An 18,084-nucleotide genomic window follows, 5' to 3' on the forward strand; every position below is an offset into this window, starting at 1 on the left:
AAAATAAGCTATTTAGCTAATTATAATCTTACTCTCTTCAAAGCTTTGCACACTATTTATCTCTTAAATTTGCATAGTTATTAATCATTCATTAAATTGTATTGGCATATCTCTTAAATTACTACTATTGGCATATGTCTTAAATTAGTCCTGGTATTGCAAAACCTGCTTATTTATATGCTACTTTGCTGAAGTTTTCAATGTACCACCATAGTCTCATTGTTTCAGGGTCTGTGAAACATTTTTGAAACTTAATACAGTAAGATAAACAAGAAATTATTAATATTTTTGAGCATAAACTTAATTTCTGACCAAATATTTTAAAAATTCTAAGAAATTAAACTTCTAATGTGTCAAAAGTTCCTTGAAGTTTGAAGGTGTTAAATGTAAGTCCTAGAAAAAAATGGGCAAAGTGAAAAAAAAGCTTTTTTTTGACACCCATGGATGTTTCCAATTTTTATCTTTTTATTTCATCCTATTTCTGATTAAACCACTCTTAGCAAATTAATTTTTGCTGTGGAGATACTACAGAATTTACTGTTAATACTGAATGCTCTGGATTTCTCTGCATTTGTATCCATGTACAGGAGAAGTATCAGAAGGAACAGTACAAGCTGAAAGAGGAATGGGAAAAGGCCCAGAGAGAAGTTGAAGAGGAGGAGCGTAGATACTACGAGGAGGTATAAGGCTCAATGGAAGAGGTTGTTTTTTGGGGCTTTTTTTTTTATTTAAATGCACCTACTTACGGGCGCAAAAACAACAAAAAAGAATCATCTCATAGATAGATTAATTAATGAAAATCCTCTTCAAGGCTGAATTCTGAGGAGGATTGTATCTTTTAAACACTGCCATAGATGTTGAGGAAAAATATTTAAATATTTGGACAGGTATCCTCAGCACCTCCGCATAGGTGGAGGTGTCTAATTGCTGTGCAAGTCTGGGTGAGTCAGTACAGCTGTGTCTGGGCACGCTCAGACTTCCCTGCAGGGCCAGAGCCCTGTGTATTTTGGCATATTGGTGCCTAGACTTGGCGGAACTCCAGATGAAATTGTTGTCTGCTTTGGGTTTGATCATGGAGGAATTTTGTAACTGGCCTTAAAAAAAATCCACAGGAGATGTTCAAAGCTCGCAGTTGTGGAATATTAATCTAGAAGATAGTGGTTTTCTTCTGTTGTACGTGGGTCATTATTGAAGGAAACTGTAAAATATTTAAAAGTTTGTCTATGCATTATGTAAATGGATGGTTTCTCATCTGTGATTGAGGGACATACTTGTGGTCTAAGCAAGATATTCTTTTCAACTTTCAGAAGAAGTTTCTCATGTACCAAGGGTAATTTTCATACTTTTATATTAAACTTAATATACTGGTGCTCTGTGAAACAGTAGCTCCATGAAAGTGAAATATGCTTTCCTGTTTTGGAAATTCCATCTCAGTGGTAAAAGGAATGGAAGTGCAAAACCTTGAAGCAAATTAAAAATTAAGGTGTTACCATTATTCTTGGTACTACAAGTCCTTATCTAGCCATCTAAATATGGCACTGCCATATGACATTTTATGGAGAGGAGTGTTTTAGAAAGTCTTCATCCAGGATTTAGTGTCTGTGCTCTATAGTAGTAGTAGTTTAATAAAGTTTTTTTTCTTTGTTATCAATCTTATGCCTGCTCTGCTCTATTCCTAATCACATCTCACAGCAATTATTTAGAAAAGTGCGTTTTCATGGGGGCGCTAGCATAGCGCCAGTGTCAAACCATAACAGGCACAGAGCCAAATCTTATTTTTCTTATGTGTTTCATAAGCTCATAGTTTGCATTCTGTATTTTTAACCTCCACTCTCTCCTGATCCTCTTTCTTCAGGAACGGAAGATAATTGAAGATACTGTAGTTCCATTCATTGTTTCTTCAAACTCTGCTGAGCTCCTCTCCTCTTCTTCGTCTACCACTGAAGGAAACAAGACAGTGGTAAGTTTCTCATGGAGCAGTAAGGCACTGAAGAGGAAGCCATCTTTAGTGCAAAGTTTAATCCTTGCTGTCAAAGTCTGGGAGTAGTAAGAGTAAGGGTATTCCCTGGGTCCCATCTCTGACTGGTGATGCCTCATAGTGCTGCAGCTTACAGATATTCACAGCTGAATAGCTGTATTCCCAAGCAAACTGCTACCATCCGGTTTTCAGTTATAGCAGAGATTGATACTTTCTCTCTGCAGCTGCCTCTGTTCTCTAATCAGTGCTATGAAATTTTAGGTATCTTCCAAAGCCAACAGAATCTTAAGTGGTTTCCCTGAATCCAAAATCTCGAGTGTAAAATAGTGCTTTATATATTTCTCAGATGAGATAGAATCCTACCTCCCCAGTTTTCCTCCTTTTCTTTCCCATCATCCCTCCTAGACAGCAGCAAAACAGAGGAATGTTTACTCTCTATGTTTGGGGTTTTTTTTCACTCGTGCAACACAAAATGTTTAATTCAATGCATCTAGCATCTGATTAAATTAGTGTTTGCAGAAATCGAGGAATGACACCCCAGATGGGATCACAGTTGAGTAAATGTGGGATTCACAGACATAATTTTCTCTTGCCTGAGGCACTTGCACCCAGTCACCTGCCTTTTTCCACTGAGCTCTAGAATTAGGGGTACTGTATCAATTGATTCTCCCCTCACTCTTCCTGCCCCCCTGTTCTCACTCATCCCTGTGCAAAGGCATTAGCCATGGCCAATTTTCTACATGGCTGTGTAGCAGTAATTTCCTTGGTGGAGCTGCTTATGTCACAGTCAGGATTCTGGCTGCACCCAGAAGCAAAGGATCTCATGCCATTGCTTCCTCAAGCTCCACAAGTCAGATATGAACCACTCCCGTACCACTTTGGAAGTAGTACTGGCGTTGCCCTTTGAGGATACCCAGTGCATGTGAGTAATGCTTTGCTCCTAGGCAGTGACAAGTTGAGGTCATTCACAAAGTCCTCACAAGTCCAATGGCAGACTGTCTAGACTCTCAAAATAATTCAAGGATTTCTGCCAAAGATTACGTAATGGGTAGTTTTAATTTGCCATCCTTAGCACCATAATTGGTATCTAACTTATTTCATGCTCAGCTTAGTCCAACTAGTTGTTGTTTCAGCTAAAGTCTTAATTAAATCCAAAGTTAGCCATACTAGGGTCATATAGTTCTACTATATAAATGTGAGATGTTCTTTTTGATAATAAGGTGTGTCAACACAATGTATGTAGGGGCAGCCTGTACTTTTCCCATGCATGCACCAATGCCAAATTCAAAGAGAGCTCCTTATTCCCTCTTCATCTGTCTTCTAGAACTCAACTGATTCAAACAGCTGTCCAGGGGAAGGCAAGCAAAAAGAAATTATGAAGCAGAAAAAGCTGCTCTGGGAGCAGGACGGTATGTCATCTTTGAAAAGCAAGGAAAGTGAACTCTGGCAAGAAAAGAGGAGGTATGTATTAACCCTAAGCATTTCATAACCCTGTGGAGCTTTGTGTTCTGTTGGCTTCTGGGATATCACATGTGCCCACAATTGATGCAGGAGCGCCAGTACTTGGTGGCCTCGATACAATACATCCTGATCAGTATTCACTGGCCCCGCAGACAGATGCATGTGTGGCAGTGCCCAGTGCTAGTTGTGCATATCAGAAAGCTTGTCTTTTCCTTGTATGGCTTTGCCAAGAGGCTGTCACAGCAACCAGATCAGACCTTAGACAGCTCAGACATCTGTGTACATCACTGCACTGGGTCTTGTGTACATTTCACAAGCTATCCGAAGGACTAAAGGAGCAGTAGCTGTTTTCACTCAGAACCTGTGTGAAATTGCCTGGCTGTCTCAGAAATGCCATACCAAATTGTGCCAGGTGGTGTTTGAAGTCCTGGACTTTGCTAAACCGCTAATTAACAGGTTTCACAAAAGAGAAGAGGCATCTCATGATGCTGAGCAGTATATAGAGAACATGGATTAAAGCTTTTTTTCTGTCAAAGAAGCCCTTTTCTGCAAATCCAAAATTATCTTCAGCACATCTAAGTGGCAGTTTGAGGTAAGCAGGAAGACTTGGACTGTTTGGAGACAAACTTGTTAATTCATTAAAGTGTTCTCATTGCTTTGTCACTGCAAAATTGACACAATAACAAAAAACTTTTTGTAAAAAATAGACTGGTATTCAAAAGTCTGATTTAGCCATTATGTTCTAGGTGACATTTCTCCTGGCTTTATTTATACAATGCAACTTGTTTTTATTAGCAGTGGAAATAAAGTGCTCTCAGGATACCCAGGGACTGGTATCTTGAAAGGAGGAAGTGAGCAGGAGCACCGCGTGCCGGTGATGGAACGCAGCTCACCTGCCAGACTGAATCTGCCACTGACTCAGGATGAGAGTAAGACTCGTGCTGTGTATATGTTCTTCTCCAGATAGAAATCAGGCAAAAACCTAACTCAAAGAATTTTGGAAATTGACAGTACACATATATCTTCAAAACTGGAATGTCTCAGACTAAAAATTTATTTTATGTTAGCAAAGATAAATATGTTAAGGTGAAATTTAAACTCCTCTTGTTTTCATCAGAGATGACAGTTTCTGCAGCAGGTGTCTTGTTTACAGGCCTACATGTTCACAGTAGCAGTTAAAAGAGTTATCTTCCATTTTTTACATAGTCTTACATACATATAGGATTTATCTTGATACAGAGAGCTTATTTCCAACACTTATTTTGTGTTTTTACAGCTAATTAGATTCTTCATGTCCATTTCAGTCCAGTCAAAATCACTGCATGTGATATGTAACCTTTTACAGCCAAGCCTAAAGCAACATCTGCTTCAATTTTGTCATTAGCAAGGTCTAATGACATTTAAGGTTAATTTATTTTTTTAGCTCCCATCAGTATTGATGTTTTTGAAGGAAAGAATTTCCCCAAAGCATTGATGTCATGAGGGCCACCCTAAAAAAAAGGCAAATTCATGAATTTAGCATCATTATCTATCTAATACAAGTGATCAGTGGAAAGTAAATAAGTAGGACTAAAGACAGAAAGTGAAGGCAAATTCTGAAATCAAGTTTTAGATTTTTGTTTTCAGTTCAGCATAAAAATTCATTATTCTAAAAAATTAAGTGTCTATGGATGGAAAGGTTTTCAGTGTTATTACTTGCTCCAAATGTGAATTCAGTCTAAACTTAATAGGTTTGCTTCCCTTGTCACAGTTTTATTGTATTCTTAGTGCTTTGATAAAAGTTGCACAAAGAAAGAAAGAAAGCAGAATGTATATTATCCAGCAATACAGCCTTGGGGATTTGTAGTAGTGATTAAGCTAACTTCACAGGTTTTACACTTTTAAACTATATGTGCTAAAAGCCCTGCTTCAGGGTCTTCCTAGGTTCTTTTCAACAATTTGGTCCTCTCCAAGTATTCTGACAGCTCCTTTCTTGCTTCTTAAAGCATCCCATCCTTTCTCCCTCCTTAAGCCCTTAAATAACCCCAGGTGTGGGGTTTTATTGTCTTGATATCAAAATAGATAACAGGCCTTTCATAGGCCCCAGCAAAGTTTTCATTCTCTAAACCAGATGGTTGGCACACGGCAGGGTGAGGCTTCTCTTCAGCTGTGAGGCACAAAATTGATCTTGCAGGGTCTAGGTAATGCACTGTTTCTCAAAGATGGGATGGTTGGCTGCCTGGGCATCTCACAGGTCATTGCTTTTTGCTGTGAGGCTGTTACTGTCACTGAGCCATCTGAAGCACAGAAGAAAATTACCAAGGAATTAGTGTTCATCAGTAGGTTTATGGAGAGCAGTGACCATAACACCATCCCCTTATCTCTTACTATTGAGAAGTTTGGATTCCCCAGCACCATAGAAGTTTCAGTGTCTCTGGTGCTTCCTTCATTACGACAATATATTATTTTCCCAGGTGTTGTTTGTGGATGGCTGTTTGACCTTGCCCTTTCCCCCTCCAGAAATTCATTCAGCAGCAGGGTAGATCATGTATATGTGAGGGTAATGCAAAGGAATGATGTTCCCCAGAGGTCTTCTGATGTAGCAAAACCTGTCTCTGACTTTGCGGGGGGTTTCTGAGAAGTTTGTTTTAAGGTACAGTACATCTCTCTCCTTTGTTGTGTGCCCACAATCCATGAAGGTTTATAAATACTGACAGAAGCATTTTGCCTCAAATATTGAGTTTTCTCCACCTCTTGCTGTAGATGTCTCCTGGAATCAGCAGTTGCTGACAAAGCGATCTCCACAGTGCGCAGAGGACATTCGGCAGAGACCGTTCCTGGGCCAGACTGTGGGACAGCAACCAAGCTCTGCAGGGGAAGCAAGGAGGTGAGAGAACATAAAGGTTATTGAAGAGATTGAGAAGTCCTACTTGCTCTGTTCTCCCTTATACTCCTGCTCAGCATCCTTTATTGCTTGGGTTTGATGAGTTCTGCAGTGTGAAGACACCCTTCATGTCTGGCTTTCCCACAGAGACTGCTAACTTTAATCTACTTGGTTTCTCATTACAGGCACCATGGTTACTAAGTTCAGGAGGGAGCACACCCCCTGCATGCCTCCCTCTTCTTTCACTGTAGCTCAGCACATATCTGCATAACTTTTCATGTGCTTAATTTGTTTTAATTGCCTGAGACAAACATTTATAGCTAATAAGTAGCTATATATGAGGGTGGGAATGTCAGGTTATATTTGCCTCTTTGAAGCTGGCATCCAAGAACTTCATGCCCCATCTTCCAAACATATATCCATTGCTACTTTCTAGTCCTTTAAAGATCATACCTTTTAAAAGAAGATACATATAGGGTAGTATTTGCTTTCTGCTGTAAATTTTGGTGAGGTCTTTTTACTTTGCTGCTTTGCCTGTGCTTTCGAGTAAACCTTACTGAATGGTAAATAAGGGATGTGTCTCTTGGTAAATAAAGGATCTGTTTGCTTAGTATTTACAAAAAGAAGCTATGCAACGAGAAAGGAACATCTGTTTTCATTAGAATATATATGAACACAGTCTTCTGCAGAACTTGTTACCTCTATTAAGGTTATACCCAGTCAAAACTAATTTAGATTGAGGTTTGATTACCTATTCCTCATTCTAAACTGTGTGTGTGTGTTTGAGAAAATTGTTATTTAATCTGTGAACCATTTTAGGCTGTTAGAGTTTGGATCAGTCCTATGATTTCTCATAAGAAAAACCATGGTTTTGCTCACCAAGCTCTTTCAGAGTAGCATGGATACAAATTAACCATTGACCAAATAAACCACTTTTCCATGTTGGTAGCTTCTTTTTTGCTCAGTAAAGGGCCAACAGAGAGTGTAGTGTGGTGCAGTGTGATTTGGCTTAACCCTCCTTCATCACGGTGGGAGCTATGATGGATTGGTGGGGTGGGCAGGAATCTCCACATGGCTGATTACCTTGTGAGTTACCTCATGGAACAGCAGTGAGCAGACTAAGACTCAGAACCAAAAATCCTGAAATTCACTAACTGGATTTTCTCCATACAAAACCTGTTTTTATTTGTTGTTCAGCTGTAGTAATGCATCTTCTCTGCTGTATTTTAGGGCAGGCTATCATGAGAACTTCCGATCTGGGCCATCATCTCCCTGCTCTCCTGCTGCTCTGAGTCAGTCACCCAACAGGTACTAAAGGTCAATAAGGAATTTTGCAGACCAAACACATCTTGTAGTTGCTGGTGAACTGCCAGAGTGAAAATCACTTTAGTATTATGTGGATGCACTATTAAGTCGGCTAAATGTTGCAATTCATAACTGTCCATGGGATAAACATGTAGCTCCCTCTCCCATATATTTTGCCTGCTTCAGTGGTACTGTTATGTTTTCAAATAACACAGTTCAGAATGCACCTCCAGAACACTGCTTGATCACTGAAGTTTCAATAAAACTGAAATAGGACAGTATAAACCTCAGACAAAGTGTGATCTCAGAGCACTTAAGACAAGGAATGTCTTAATTATGAATAGTCACATGCTCAGGAGTAAGATCTGTTCTAGACATTGGCACTTGCTGATTTAATTTTTTTTCCTTTCATTTCCAAACTAGAAACACCATTTGGCTTTTTTGCTGATTTTTAATTTGCCCATAATCATGCCAATCCCATAGGGATTTGATTCTCTTGAGCAGTCTGTACATCTTTCAGTGAGTTTTGTGTACCAACTCTATATAAATGTTAACTGTAGCCTGATTAAATCACTGATAATTTGGGGGTATATTAAAATCAGTTTGCTTATTAGATAGGGTAAATTAATACAACACAGAACACAGCAATTTTCTTTCTTTTTAAATTACATTGTTCTTCACTTTTCACAGCAAAGCCCTCCTTCTGATGTCACTTATATTGATGTGAAACTACTGGGAATTTTTTACATGAACAATTTATTATGTTTTTCTAACCATAGCTGCAGTTTTGGTGGGATTGCCTTTCCTTGCTGCAGGTTGCTAGTTGTGATAGCTACTTCATATTATTAAGCAGCTGTATTCTGATCTGAGAATCTTTTGCATGATCTTTTCCTGAAATAAATCTTATTTTTGTAAATAATAGATAGGATGTAATTCATTTTTCCACTAAAACATTAGAAAACTCTTAAAAATTTCCTGAGATCCAAAACTTTAATTTGCTCTTGTAGTAACTCTGATAGTGGAGAAGAAGTAAAAAAAAAGGTGAACTCAGGAATACCCTAGAAGCAGAATGGTTAAGGCTGTAGGAGGGGAGAAAAAAACACAGCAAAGTTATTCTAAAAGGAAAAATGATAATGAAGCAACAAGGGCATCATAAGTCTGTGCTGCCTGTGTACATGGTGGGCTCAAGAGCTGGAAACAAGGGCAGTTTTCTAATTGTCATGAGTTTTTCTGCTGTTTCTTGCTTATCTGAGGAGGATTTCATCAAATTGTCTTTTCAAAACTCATGAAGTTTCTCTCCTGGTTTCAGCCCTGGCTGAAAAAAGCATGGACGACACAGAATGACAGGGAATCCCTTTTGATCTCAGGTTCATCTCACTAGGGCCAAGCATCAATTCTGGCAGGCTGACAGGCAGGAGAGAAGTGAAGAGTATGAGACCCATAGAAGTGGGCACCTGCACTGCTATTAAAACCATTAAGAAAAAGGGCACCAGTTATTCCTGGGGCTCTGAACCTTCACCCACCTGTCATCCAACAGCACATTTAGGAGAGAGGTCTAGACAGTCTTTCAGAACCACTGAAGGTGCAAGTTGAAATATTTTCTGCATTGCAGGTGGAAATCCAATTTCAGGTTTTCTCTGACTAGTTAGAGTATTAAGTGGCTGCAGCAGCACAGTCTGAAATCAGTCAGCCAGTGCCTGGTCTGTGCTGTTGTAGTTATGCTGCCATTATTGGCTTCACCAGTTTGATTGGGTGCAAGAAGAGCGTCATGTTTTCTGACTTGCAGTGAGCAAGTCCATTTGTAAACAAATTGAAAAATCTCCAGGCTGAGGATCTGACTCAGGTAATTTGTGTGAATTGCTGTGGCATTGACTAGGTCTAAATAACCTTTACTATAAGGGTGGTGAGGCACTGAGGCAGATTGCCCAGAGAGATTGTGGACTCCCCATTCCTAAAGGTGTTAAAGGCTGGGTTGGATGGAGTTCTAAATAACCTGGTCTAGTGGAAGGTTCTCTGGCTTTGGCTGGGGGTTGGAACTACATAATCTTTAAGGTCCCTTCCAACCCTAACCATTCTTTTTTCTGTGAATCCACAGGCGTGTTTCCCTGCACACAGGCCTCTGTTAAGAGGCTTGCGTCTTCTTTGATCTAGCACAGCAGACTGGCAGGGAAATATGTCTGAGTTGCTGTGCATTAAGGATTTTAAGCCCTTTGCTTGCTTATCTCTAAGGCAGACTTGCAGGTGGATTCAGTAACATGGCTGAAGGGTCAATGTGTATTTATATAAACCCTCCAGTGCTCCTTCCTCCCTTTCTGTCTCTCTTGATAAACCTATCTAAATATTTGGCTTCATTTTAGCATCAGTTGCAGTGTTCTTACAGCCATGTTTGTCTTCCAGGTCTGTCAGCGGGAAGAAGCTTTGTTCTACCTGTGGTCTCCCTCTTGGAAAAGGAGCTGCCATGATTATTGAAACACTTGGTCTTTATTTCCATATTCAGTGCTTCAGGGTATGGTTCTTGCTTTATTAAGAAAAACCTCAAGTCATGCACAGTGCAAGTAGAGAGTAGATGTGAAACTGAGAGGACCAGGGTATTACATGGTTGTTATGTCTGAGCATGTTTGTAAAGAAGTGGAAATAACACAACTGATGTGTTATTTTGCAGTCAGACACATTAATTGGACTAAAACCTGTGATCAAGCAAGCAAATTTAGCTTCTTTACTTACACGGGGGAAGCATCGTATAATTTTTCTATTGTACTCACTGTTTTTTAAATATAGCATTATTTATCTTGTGAGTTTTTTAGGTGTTTTTTTTTCCTTCCAAAAGCATGATCACTCCCAAAGCCATCTTTGATCTGCCCCATGGTTAGAAAGCTTTGACTATGGAATGAATGGTGTATTCTGGCTTTTACCAGAAATATTTCTTGACTGTTCTTGACTGTTTCAGTTTGGAAATAACCTGAAATGTTTTCTAGAGAAACCAGAAAGTATCCGTTTCCATTATCTCTGGCTCAATTGATATTAGACATTTGTGAAGACTTTTTTGATTTTAGACATTTACTCAGACTAAATCTCTGGCCTCTTTAAACTTTATCCATCACAATTTACCTGCCTCCAGAATGCAGTCTCAAAGTCAGATGTCCCATACAAGAATTAGGCTTCACTTCTGTGTAAGCAGAGGCTGCTGAAATCCAGTCCTAAACACTTTTGACTCTGTAAAAACCCTCTTACTGGTTTGCAGTGTTCCCCAGGAGTATGGGCTGCGTTCTAGGGGGGTATTTTTCTCACCATTCCAAGAAATACTTAAACAAAAGTAAAAATTTGGGAAGAGTTGTGATAAATAGTAGAGCATGGTCTCTCTTACTTTCTCTGTTCTTCAACTGACAGTGTGGCGTTTGCAAGGGCCAGCTGGGAGATGCAGCGAGTGGCACAGATGTCAGGATTAGAAATGGTCTTCTTAACTGCAACGATTGTTACATCCGATCCAGAAGTAAGTACCAAATACTGGGAACTCCGACAATACTGTGGCCACGATTTTAACTGGTGGCTTTGTCCGGCTCCAACACAGGCGTAGCTTCACCATGGGAAGAGGAGTCTTCCCATGCCATTTTAATGATTTTCTCATATCAGAAAATATTTCCAAGCCCCTTAAATTTTCCCAGAGAATCTCTGCTGACCACTATTAGAATTAAAGGCTGTTTCTGTGCATAAACATAAACTCCTATACTGTGCACACATATTGCATGACCCGGAGGCTTGGATCTCTCACATCACATGAGACAATGTAAATTATTCTACCCAATCTAGGACCCTGGGCCATGTTTGGAGAAGTTCCCATTTTTTAAATCTCTAGGCCTCCCTTTTTTTGGACAAAATGGTTATGTAAAATATTAAGAACATTCTGTAACTCATAGTGAATCCTTGTGGTGGTATCCCCAGATATGTGCTAAATAGTGTTGCTTGCCATAAATTTTGAAGAATGAGTCAGACAATTGCATGTCAGAAAGAAAACTTTGTGATTTTACTGCCTTAGAGCAGGTCACCTAAATGTCTTTCTAAGTCCTGGATTCCTGTGACTGATACCAAATTACTAGAACATTTTGACTTCGCCCCAATGTCACCAGTGATGGTCAGTGCCCATGCTGGTTTCCATCTTGTGGAAACAGTAAGATGCAAAACAATAAGAGTAATTGTTGTCTTCCTGTTAAATATTATCTGATATACTCACTGCCTACAGTTTGAACTGGTAAGTGGACATCTAGAGCTCTTTTTGCTTACTATTTCCCTTGCCCTCTCTCAAAAGCACTGGCTGTAGAAATTGAGGAGTAGGAAAGGTACCTTCTTACCTCTGCCAGAAGAAAAATGAGTACTTTTGCTCTGGTGCTTCAGGAAGGAGATACTTCTCCATCAGCAGAGCTAGAGGGTGCTATTGTATAACTGGTTTTTTTTTGGCGATTTTTTTTCTTAAAGTCTGCTAAGATGATTATTTATTTATTTATTTATTATTTAACCTGAAATATTTAGAAATGGCTTTTTCCCTTCCCTTAATACTGTAAACCTTTCTCATGTGGATGAGGTGCTGACCCTTAAAATGCAGATTTGCACATCCGGCTTTACACAAAAAAGGGAGGAAGGTATAAAAGTTGTAATTTCCTTTTCTTCTTAGTCCTTTTTGCTTAAACAAAAATCTGTGTCCCTTGAGGATAGATAAAGGCTCGAATAAATTATCGGCTTATATGCTGTAGAAATCACTCTCTCCATGGCCATTTCTACAGCAGAGTTAACTAGAAAATGCATTACAGAGCTGTGTGCAGTGTTTCATGCAATAATGTTTTGCATTTGTATATACCCAGCAGAATGGTAACCAAGTCCGTGACAGAGGAAATAGGTTTTGAGAAAATGTATGGCTACTGAAGAATAATTATGGCAAGGGTTTTTTAATTTTTGCAACAAATTACCTATTCCTGCTGCGTCCACTGGTCATGCAAAATCTCAAAATCCAGTTAGTTGAATTTAGGCTACAGTAACTGTTGTTGACAATTCAAATGGACTGCTTTTGATAGAACTGCAAGTATTGCTAGTTGCTATTTTTTAACTAAAATTTGCTACACTGCACACCTGAAATTAAGAATAAACTGGTGCCATGTCAGTGTTTGGCCTTTCAGTTCTGGGAATAATAATGCAAAATATCAAATCAATTATTTGATTGCATGGCTTGTGCCTTCCTGCCCCGATGACTGCATCTGAAACCTGTGCAGCAGTAGGCAGAAGTCTCTGACTGACCTAGGGTTAGTCAATATTGTTTTGAGACACTTATGGACATCTTGATGAAATAATTTGGCTCCCAGAAGCTTATCTGAAAAAATGGATTATTCTGTTTCAAAATAAATCATCAAAAAAGATGACTAGAAAAGCATTAAGGATTATGTAGTGGTCCAGGGTCCAAAATGTTTCTGGTTTTCAGATAAAAGTGGATGGGGTGTTTATCAGTAGGTTGTTTCTGTACAATGAAACCTCACAAGGAAGGAAGTTCTCTAGTCAATGTCAAACTCAGGGAATGGTCACAGGTTGATGAGTGTCAAAGTCAAAGGCAAGAAGTAAATTCATGAGATTCCCTGTATGGCCAAATAACACAAGGAGACTGTAGTACCAGGTAGCACAAACTAGACCCAGCTGAAGATGACTCAGCAGTCCTTTACTATTTTTCCACTTCAGAGCCTGAAATAAACATACACACGAGTACTTTGGGCATAAAATAAGATAAAACTTCATGCAGAATGCATTCGACATGTGGCAGTGAATTTCCACTGGAATTATGATGAATCTTTGTAGTAGTTACTGCCCCAGCTTTGCAGGAGAAAGAAAAAACAGGGCACAAATATATATATAGCTCCAGGTACATTTTTCTGAGTTGTGAAGATCATGTAAAGAAAAGTCTGTTTTGTTTTTTTTTTAATTTGTAACCAATTACTTGTTTTGGTTTTGTTTTACCTAGCTGCTGGACAGCCAACTACATTGTGACATGACTTTCAGTCCAAATAAATTTCAAGAATGAACTCTCTTCTCATATGTATCGGCTGCCTCCAGACAATCAGTTGTAAAAGCTTGAATCCATGGACGTGATGGCTCTCATCTCATTTTTAAAAACTCACAAAAAGCTGCACCTGCTCCTTTGAAATGCAATATGTTGGTTTTTGCTTCCTTAAGAAATGTGCAAAATATGTATGACCATGTTTGGGAAGGCAAAGCCTAAGTACTATTAAAAAAAAAGCAAAACCACCTTTCAGGTATGCTTATGATACCCAGTCTATTACCTTGTTCTTTTGAAAGTAATAAGAGAATAAACATGCAATAAAGCTGTTTTGTTTTAATATTTCTAGCAATTAAACAGTTTAAGTTTACAGAACCTTTATAGAATATGCCAACTTGAGTTGAGAAGTAATTTTGAGATAATATCTAATCAGTGCATTTGAAAAACTAAACATTACAGCATGACTTCTCTGTTATAACTGAAGCTATAACTTTTTTTATACAGAGACTAGTTTGATAATACATCCTGTACTTCTGAAGCATTTTTTGTTTATATTACCTTCAAGGGAGGGTAGAAGTTAAACAAATAAATTATTGCACCTTTAGTCATAGGATTTTTTGTTTGTGTACCTCAAGTAATGTTCATGACTATAGCTTAATATTCTCAAAAATAAAGATTTCTTCATTAAACCTAAAGACTGCATACCATTAACAATGGAAAAATTCCCATCAATTCTTAGTAAGTCCAGCAGCCTGAATTGTTATTAAACTCAATGAAAGGTGATGTGGGGAAGAGGCAGCCGAGCGGGCAGACCCAGCGGAGCTGTGGGTCTCCGAGCTGCAGTTTGATGCTGTGGTGAAGCTTTTCTCTTTGGCTTGTAACTTGCCAATTGATTTGAGTGGGTTGGACACCTGCTCATTCACTTCCAAACATTACACTTGGTTGAAATCTCATGCAGAGATGTGGTTTGGGTACCCCCCAGGGAAGAGAATTAGACATCCTTGAGCCTGTGTTTCTCCATCCACTATCCAAAAATAGTCAGCAAAACCCAGAAGTGTGGAAGATGGGCAGGGAGGAGGCTGGAGCCACAGGCAGAAAAATACCTTGCCTGTGTTTGGGACAGTTTTCCTTTGTGCTCTTTGATTAAGCATGTGCTCCTTACTCCAGCAGCTCATTGAAACAGAGGTTCAACAGGTATCTACAATACACAAACTTAGGGAATGTATTGCAACTGTAAAATATCCTAGCACTTTTTGGTAAACAGTTATTGGAAATATCTTTAAATGGAGGGAAAAAAGTATTTTCCTGCCTTAAAACCACTATAAAACTAAATTAATAGAGATTTCTTTTATCTACGTGCATATCTGTCATCTTTTGATGTGTTGGTAAATAGAAATGAAGTGGTTATTAGGGAAGCAATAATTCTGGGTGGTTCTCTAGATGGCAATTATTTATTGAAATGCTAGACAGTTGCTTGCATGTCAGTTGCATAACCATGTAAAACTGAATGTCATCAAACACACACATGCGATGTCATTGGAGGACATTGTGACTATCTGCTGGAAAGTTATATGTTACTTCCTTAATATTGTGCCTTAGAAAAATGCAAAGCTGTTGCACACAGTCAGCAATGACTTATGGATGCAATAAATCCAAAAAGCTGAAGTCTTTCATGGATTTCACCTGGGGAATATTTTTAAGTAAAATTAAAATAAATTAGACTAATGTTTTGGAATTAAAAGTGATATCCTATATTTTGATCAACCACCTGCATGATTTACTGTTAAAAGGTTTTGATAACCAGGATGCTTACTCTCTGCTTGTGGTTGTTATGGCATTTTCCCACAAAGAATGTGTAACATGGAAATTCAAGAAGCAGATTTCGTAACTAATGTGGTACATCTGTATAACTCCATACACTGCATTAAGGATATGGAAATATATCATGTCTGAACCTAATTTTAAAATGAGACTGTGCATGCTTGTGTATCTATTTGATATGAGTCTCTAGCACTGTTTCACCCACATGATAGATGTGCTAATCAGTTCCCAAGTGTATCACAGGTTGGTTGTCTCAGAGGTCAGGTCCGCTTCTCATTCATGTAGGGGTAAGTGCCCAAAGGGCTTAGGAGCATGGCTGGGATAAAGTGCATGAAAGAGGGGGGAGGGATATTGCATCGCAGACACATCACTGGGGCTCTGGAGCTGCTTAGAAATTGATCCCAGTGTCTATCAGATAGTTTTGTATATGCATGTTTTAGTAAAGTTGATTGTACTCAAAGCGAAATGAAGCAGCGCTCAACGATGACGATTTTTTCCCCTAATGAACATCATTCACCAGCACAGAATAATTTTCAAGAGTTTTCTAAATCATACTTGCCAACTTCTTATGTTTGATTTTATATTCCCTCTGGAATCTTACAGGGAAAATTCATTCAGTCTAAGATTTTTTTTTCTTTTTTTTTCCAGTTTAAACACATTAAGATGATACATTTCTAATCAGGAACTTTGAGCACGTAAAAAAATTAATGCTTTCCTACATTTGAAATGCAATGTAAATGTATTTGTTGCAAAAAAAAAGATTTATTATTACTGAGCAAGTACAATATATGTAATGGGTTTTAGATGTTTTGGAATTTATGTAGCCTCTTCCTACTTCAGAGAACCTGAACAGATGTCATAACCCATCTGTATTTCACAAGCCCATTTTCATGGTGTATTTTTTCCTTACTCTTGCTATGTAGTGTTATTGATGCAGTACATCTGTAGTTTTCAGTGAATGTTGTAAAGGTTGGTGAACCAGAAGGGGACCATCCTTATCTGCATGTCCATTCAGGGACAAGGATTGCTCTCCTAGCTGGGGCTAATGTTGAATACCAATTATGCTAATTTTCCCTTTATTTTATTTATTCTAAAATGCCTCTGGAAATTAGGAAAACTTGTCTAAAACTCAACAGCTTTTATAGTAAATGTATGTTTATAAATAAAATGTTGATTACCTTTGGTGGTGTTGATTTTACTTATTCTAGCTAACTTCTATTGCGTAAACCTGGATTGCAGAGTAGAGGCTTCTCCTTGGTTGGGCTTGGCTGTCAGTGTTCCCCAGGACTTAGTGTATGAGATGAGACAATAAAAAATACATAGCTGAGATGGCAAAATACACTCTGTATTGCCACAGAAAGCTGTAGCCCTCTATTCACAAGAGCATGTGTGCCTGTTGTGGTAAAAAGTGAATAGAAAAGGCTTTCTGTGGAGAGGCGAACCCGAAGTCCTCAGATCTTTGATCAGTGTTGGTGGACTGTGGTTCAGACCTTCACTCAACAAAGCACTTTATATATGTCAGTGATAAATATGTGCTTGGCTAGTTCTATTTCCACATAGCAAAGATCCTGCAGTTTGTGCTTAGTTTTGCATTTGCTGAGGTATCTCACTAATCCTTGAATTGCAACAAGGGTGTGACTTGTCCAGTCACCAGCAGAAAGTTCTCACAAAATTTTAAACTAATAACTGCCCCTTTTCCTACTTTTTACTTGGGTCTTAAGTGGATGACGAGTTTGGGTTTGTGCCAGTAGAGCATCTCAGCTGTTAGATGAGTCATGGAGATGTACAGACAATTTAGGGTTTTTTACATTCATTCATTCATTCATTCATTCATTCATTCATTCATTCATTCATTCCATTCATTTTTATCCTGGTTCCCTGATGGCAGTGGTGGTGGTCATACATTATTCCTGCATGTCCATGGAGGCCAGCATTTTCTCTGGTGGCAGGGCCATGCTGGGATTCCCAGCAGTGCCCTGTCTGCGGGAACAGCTCGCTGCCACTGGAGGTTGCTCTGAGGCTGGATTTGGAGGCAGTCAGGCAGCGATTTCTGCTCCAGCAACTCTGCACCAAGGCTGCTTGGCACACAGACAAACACTGTTTGTGACCCTTATGAGCCAGGGAAAACGATGGCAATCCTGGTATGATTTTTTGTAATATTATTATTATTTTCTAGTGAATGTGACCTGCACAGTCATTTATCATCCCAAAAGGGAGCCACTGGGGGTGCATTCACTGGACAAAATAATTTTGAATACCTTTTAATGGGGAGTTGTGTCACTGGGTCACCTCCCCAGGACCTTCACCTGCAGGTAGCAAAGGCTACCTGGAGGGCCCCGAGGGAAACCACAGTGCTAACGGGGCCTTGACGTGCCCCGTGAGAGGACACTGGCTTGTTGAGCAGTGGGATGAAACTCAGAGCAAATGGGAGAAATTGGAGGTGATGGGAGAGAGGAGTGGGCTGTTACAGCTGACGTTCAAACATCGGAGCAGAGGATACCTCAGACAAAGAGGGATGTGTGCATGGCACCCCAGGAGAGCTCTGTGCCTCCTCTACATCCTGTCCAGGTGTGATGCTTCCATCCCTCTCCTTTCCCCTATCATAGGCTGTTGGGACAAGTGCTC

General features: G+C 39.2%; 1 protein-coding gene across 2 annotated transcripts in view; it reads left to right on the top strand.

Annotated features, from left to right (window-relative positions):
- Positions 1-16,641, top strand: part of LIMCH1 (LIM and calponin homology domains 1) — a 175,323-nt gene extending 158,682 nt beyond the window's left edge. For both annotated transcript variants that reach the window (XM_068188951.1, XM_068188952.1), the window contains 9 exons: positions 588-680; positions 1,856-1,960; positions 3,303-3,439; positions 4,238-4,368; positions 6,182-6,305; positions 7,533-7,610; positions 10,005-10,113; positions 10,995-11,097; positions 13,603-16,641. In XM_068188951.1, coding sequence (XP_068045052.1) covers positions 588-680; positions 1,856-1,960; positions 3,303-3,439; positions 4,238-4,368; positions 6,182-6,305; positions 7,533-7,610; positions 10,005-10,113; positions 10,995-11,097; positions 13,603-13,628 — 906 coding nt within the window. In that variant the 3' untranslated portion in view covers positions 13,629-16,641. The remainder of the gene's footprint in view (positions 1-587; positions 681-1,855; positions 1,961-3,302; positions 3,440-4,237; positions 4,369-6,181; positions 6,306-7,532; positions 7,611-10,004; positions 10,114-10,994; positions 11,098-13,602) is intronic.
- The last annotated feature ends 1,443 nt before the right edge of the window (positions 16,642-18,084 follow it).

The sequence above is a fragment of the Anomalospiza imberbis genome, chromosome 4, assembly GCF_031753505.1.
Source record: "Anomalospiza imberbis isolate Cuckoo-Finch-1a 21T00152 chromosome 4, ASM3175350v1, whole genome shotgun sequence".
Classification (NCBI taxonomy): Eukaryota; Metazoa; Chordata; class Aves; order Passeriformes; family Viduidae; genus Anomalospiza; species Anomalospiza imberbis.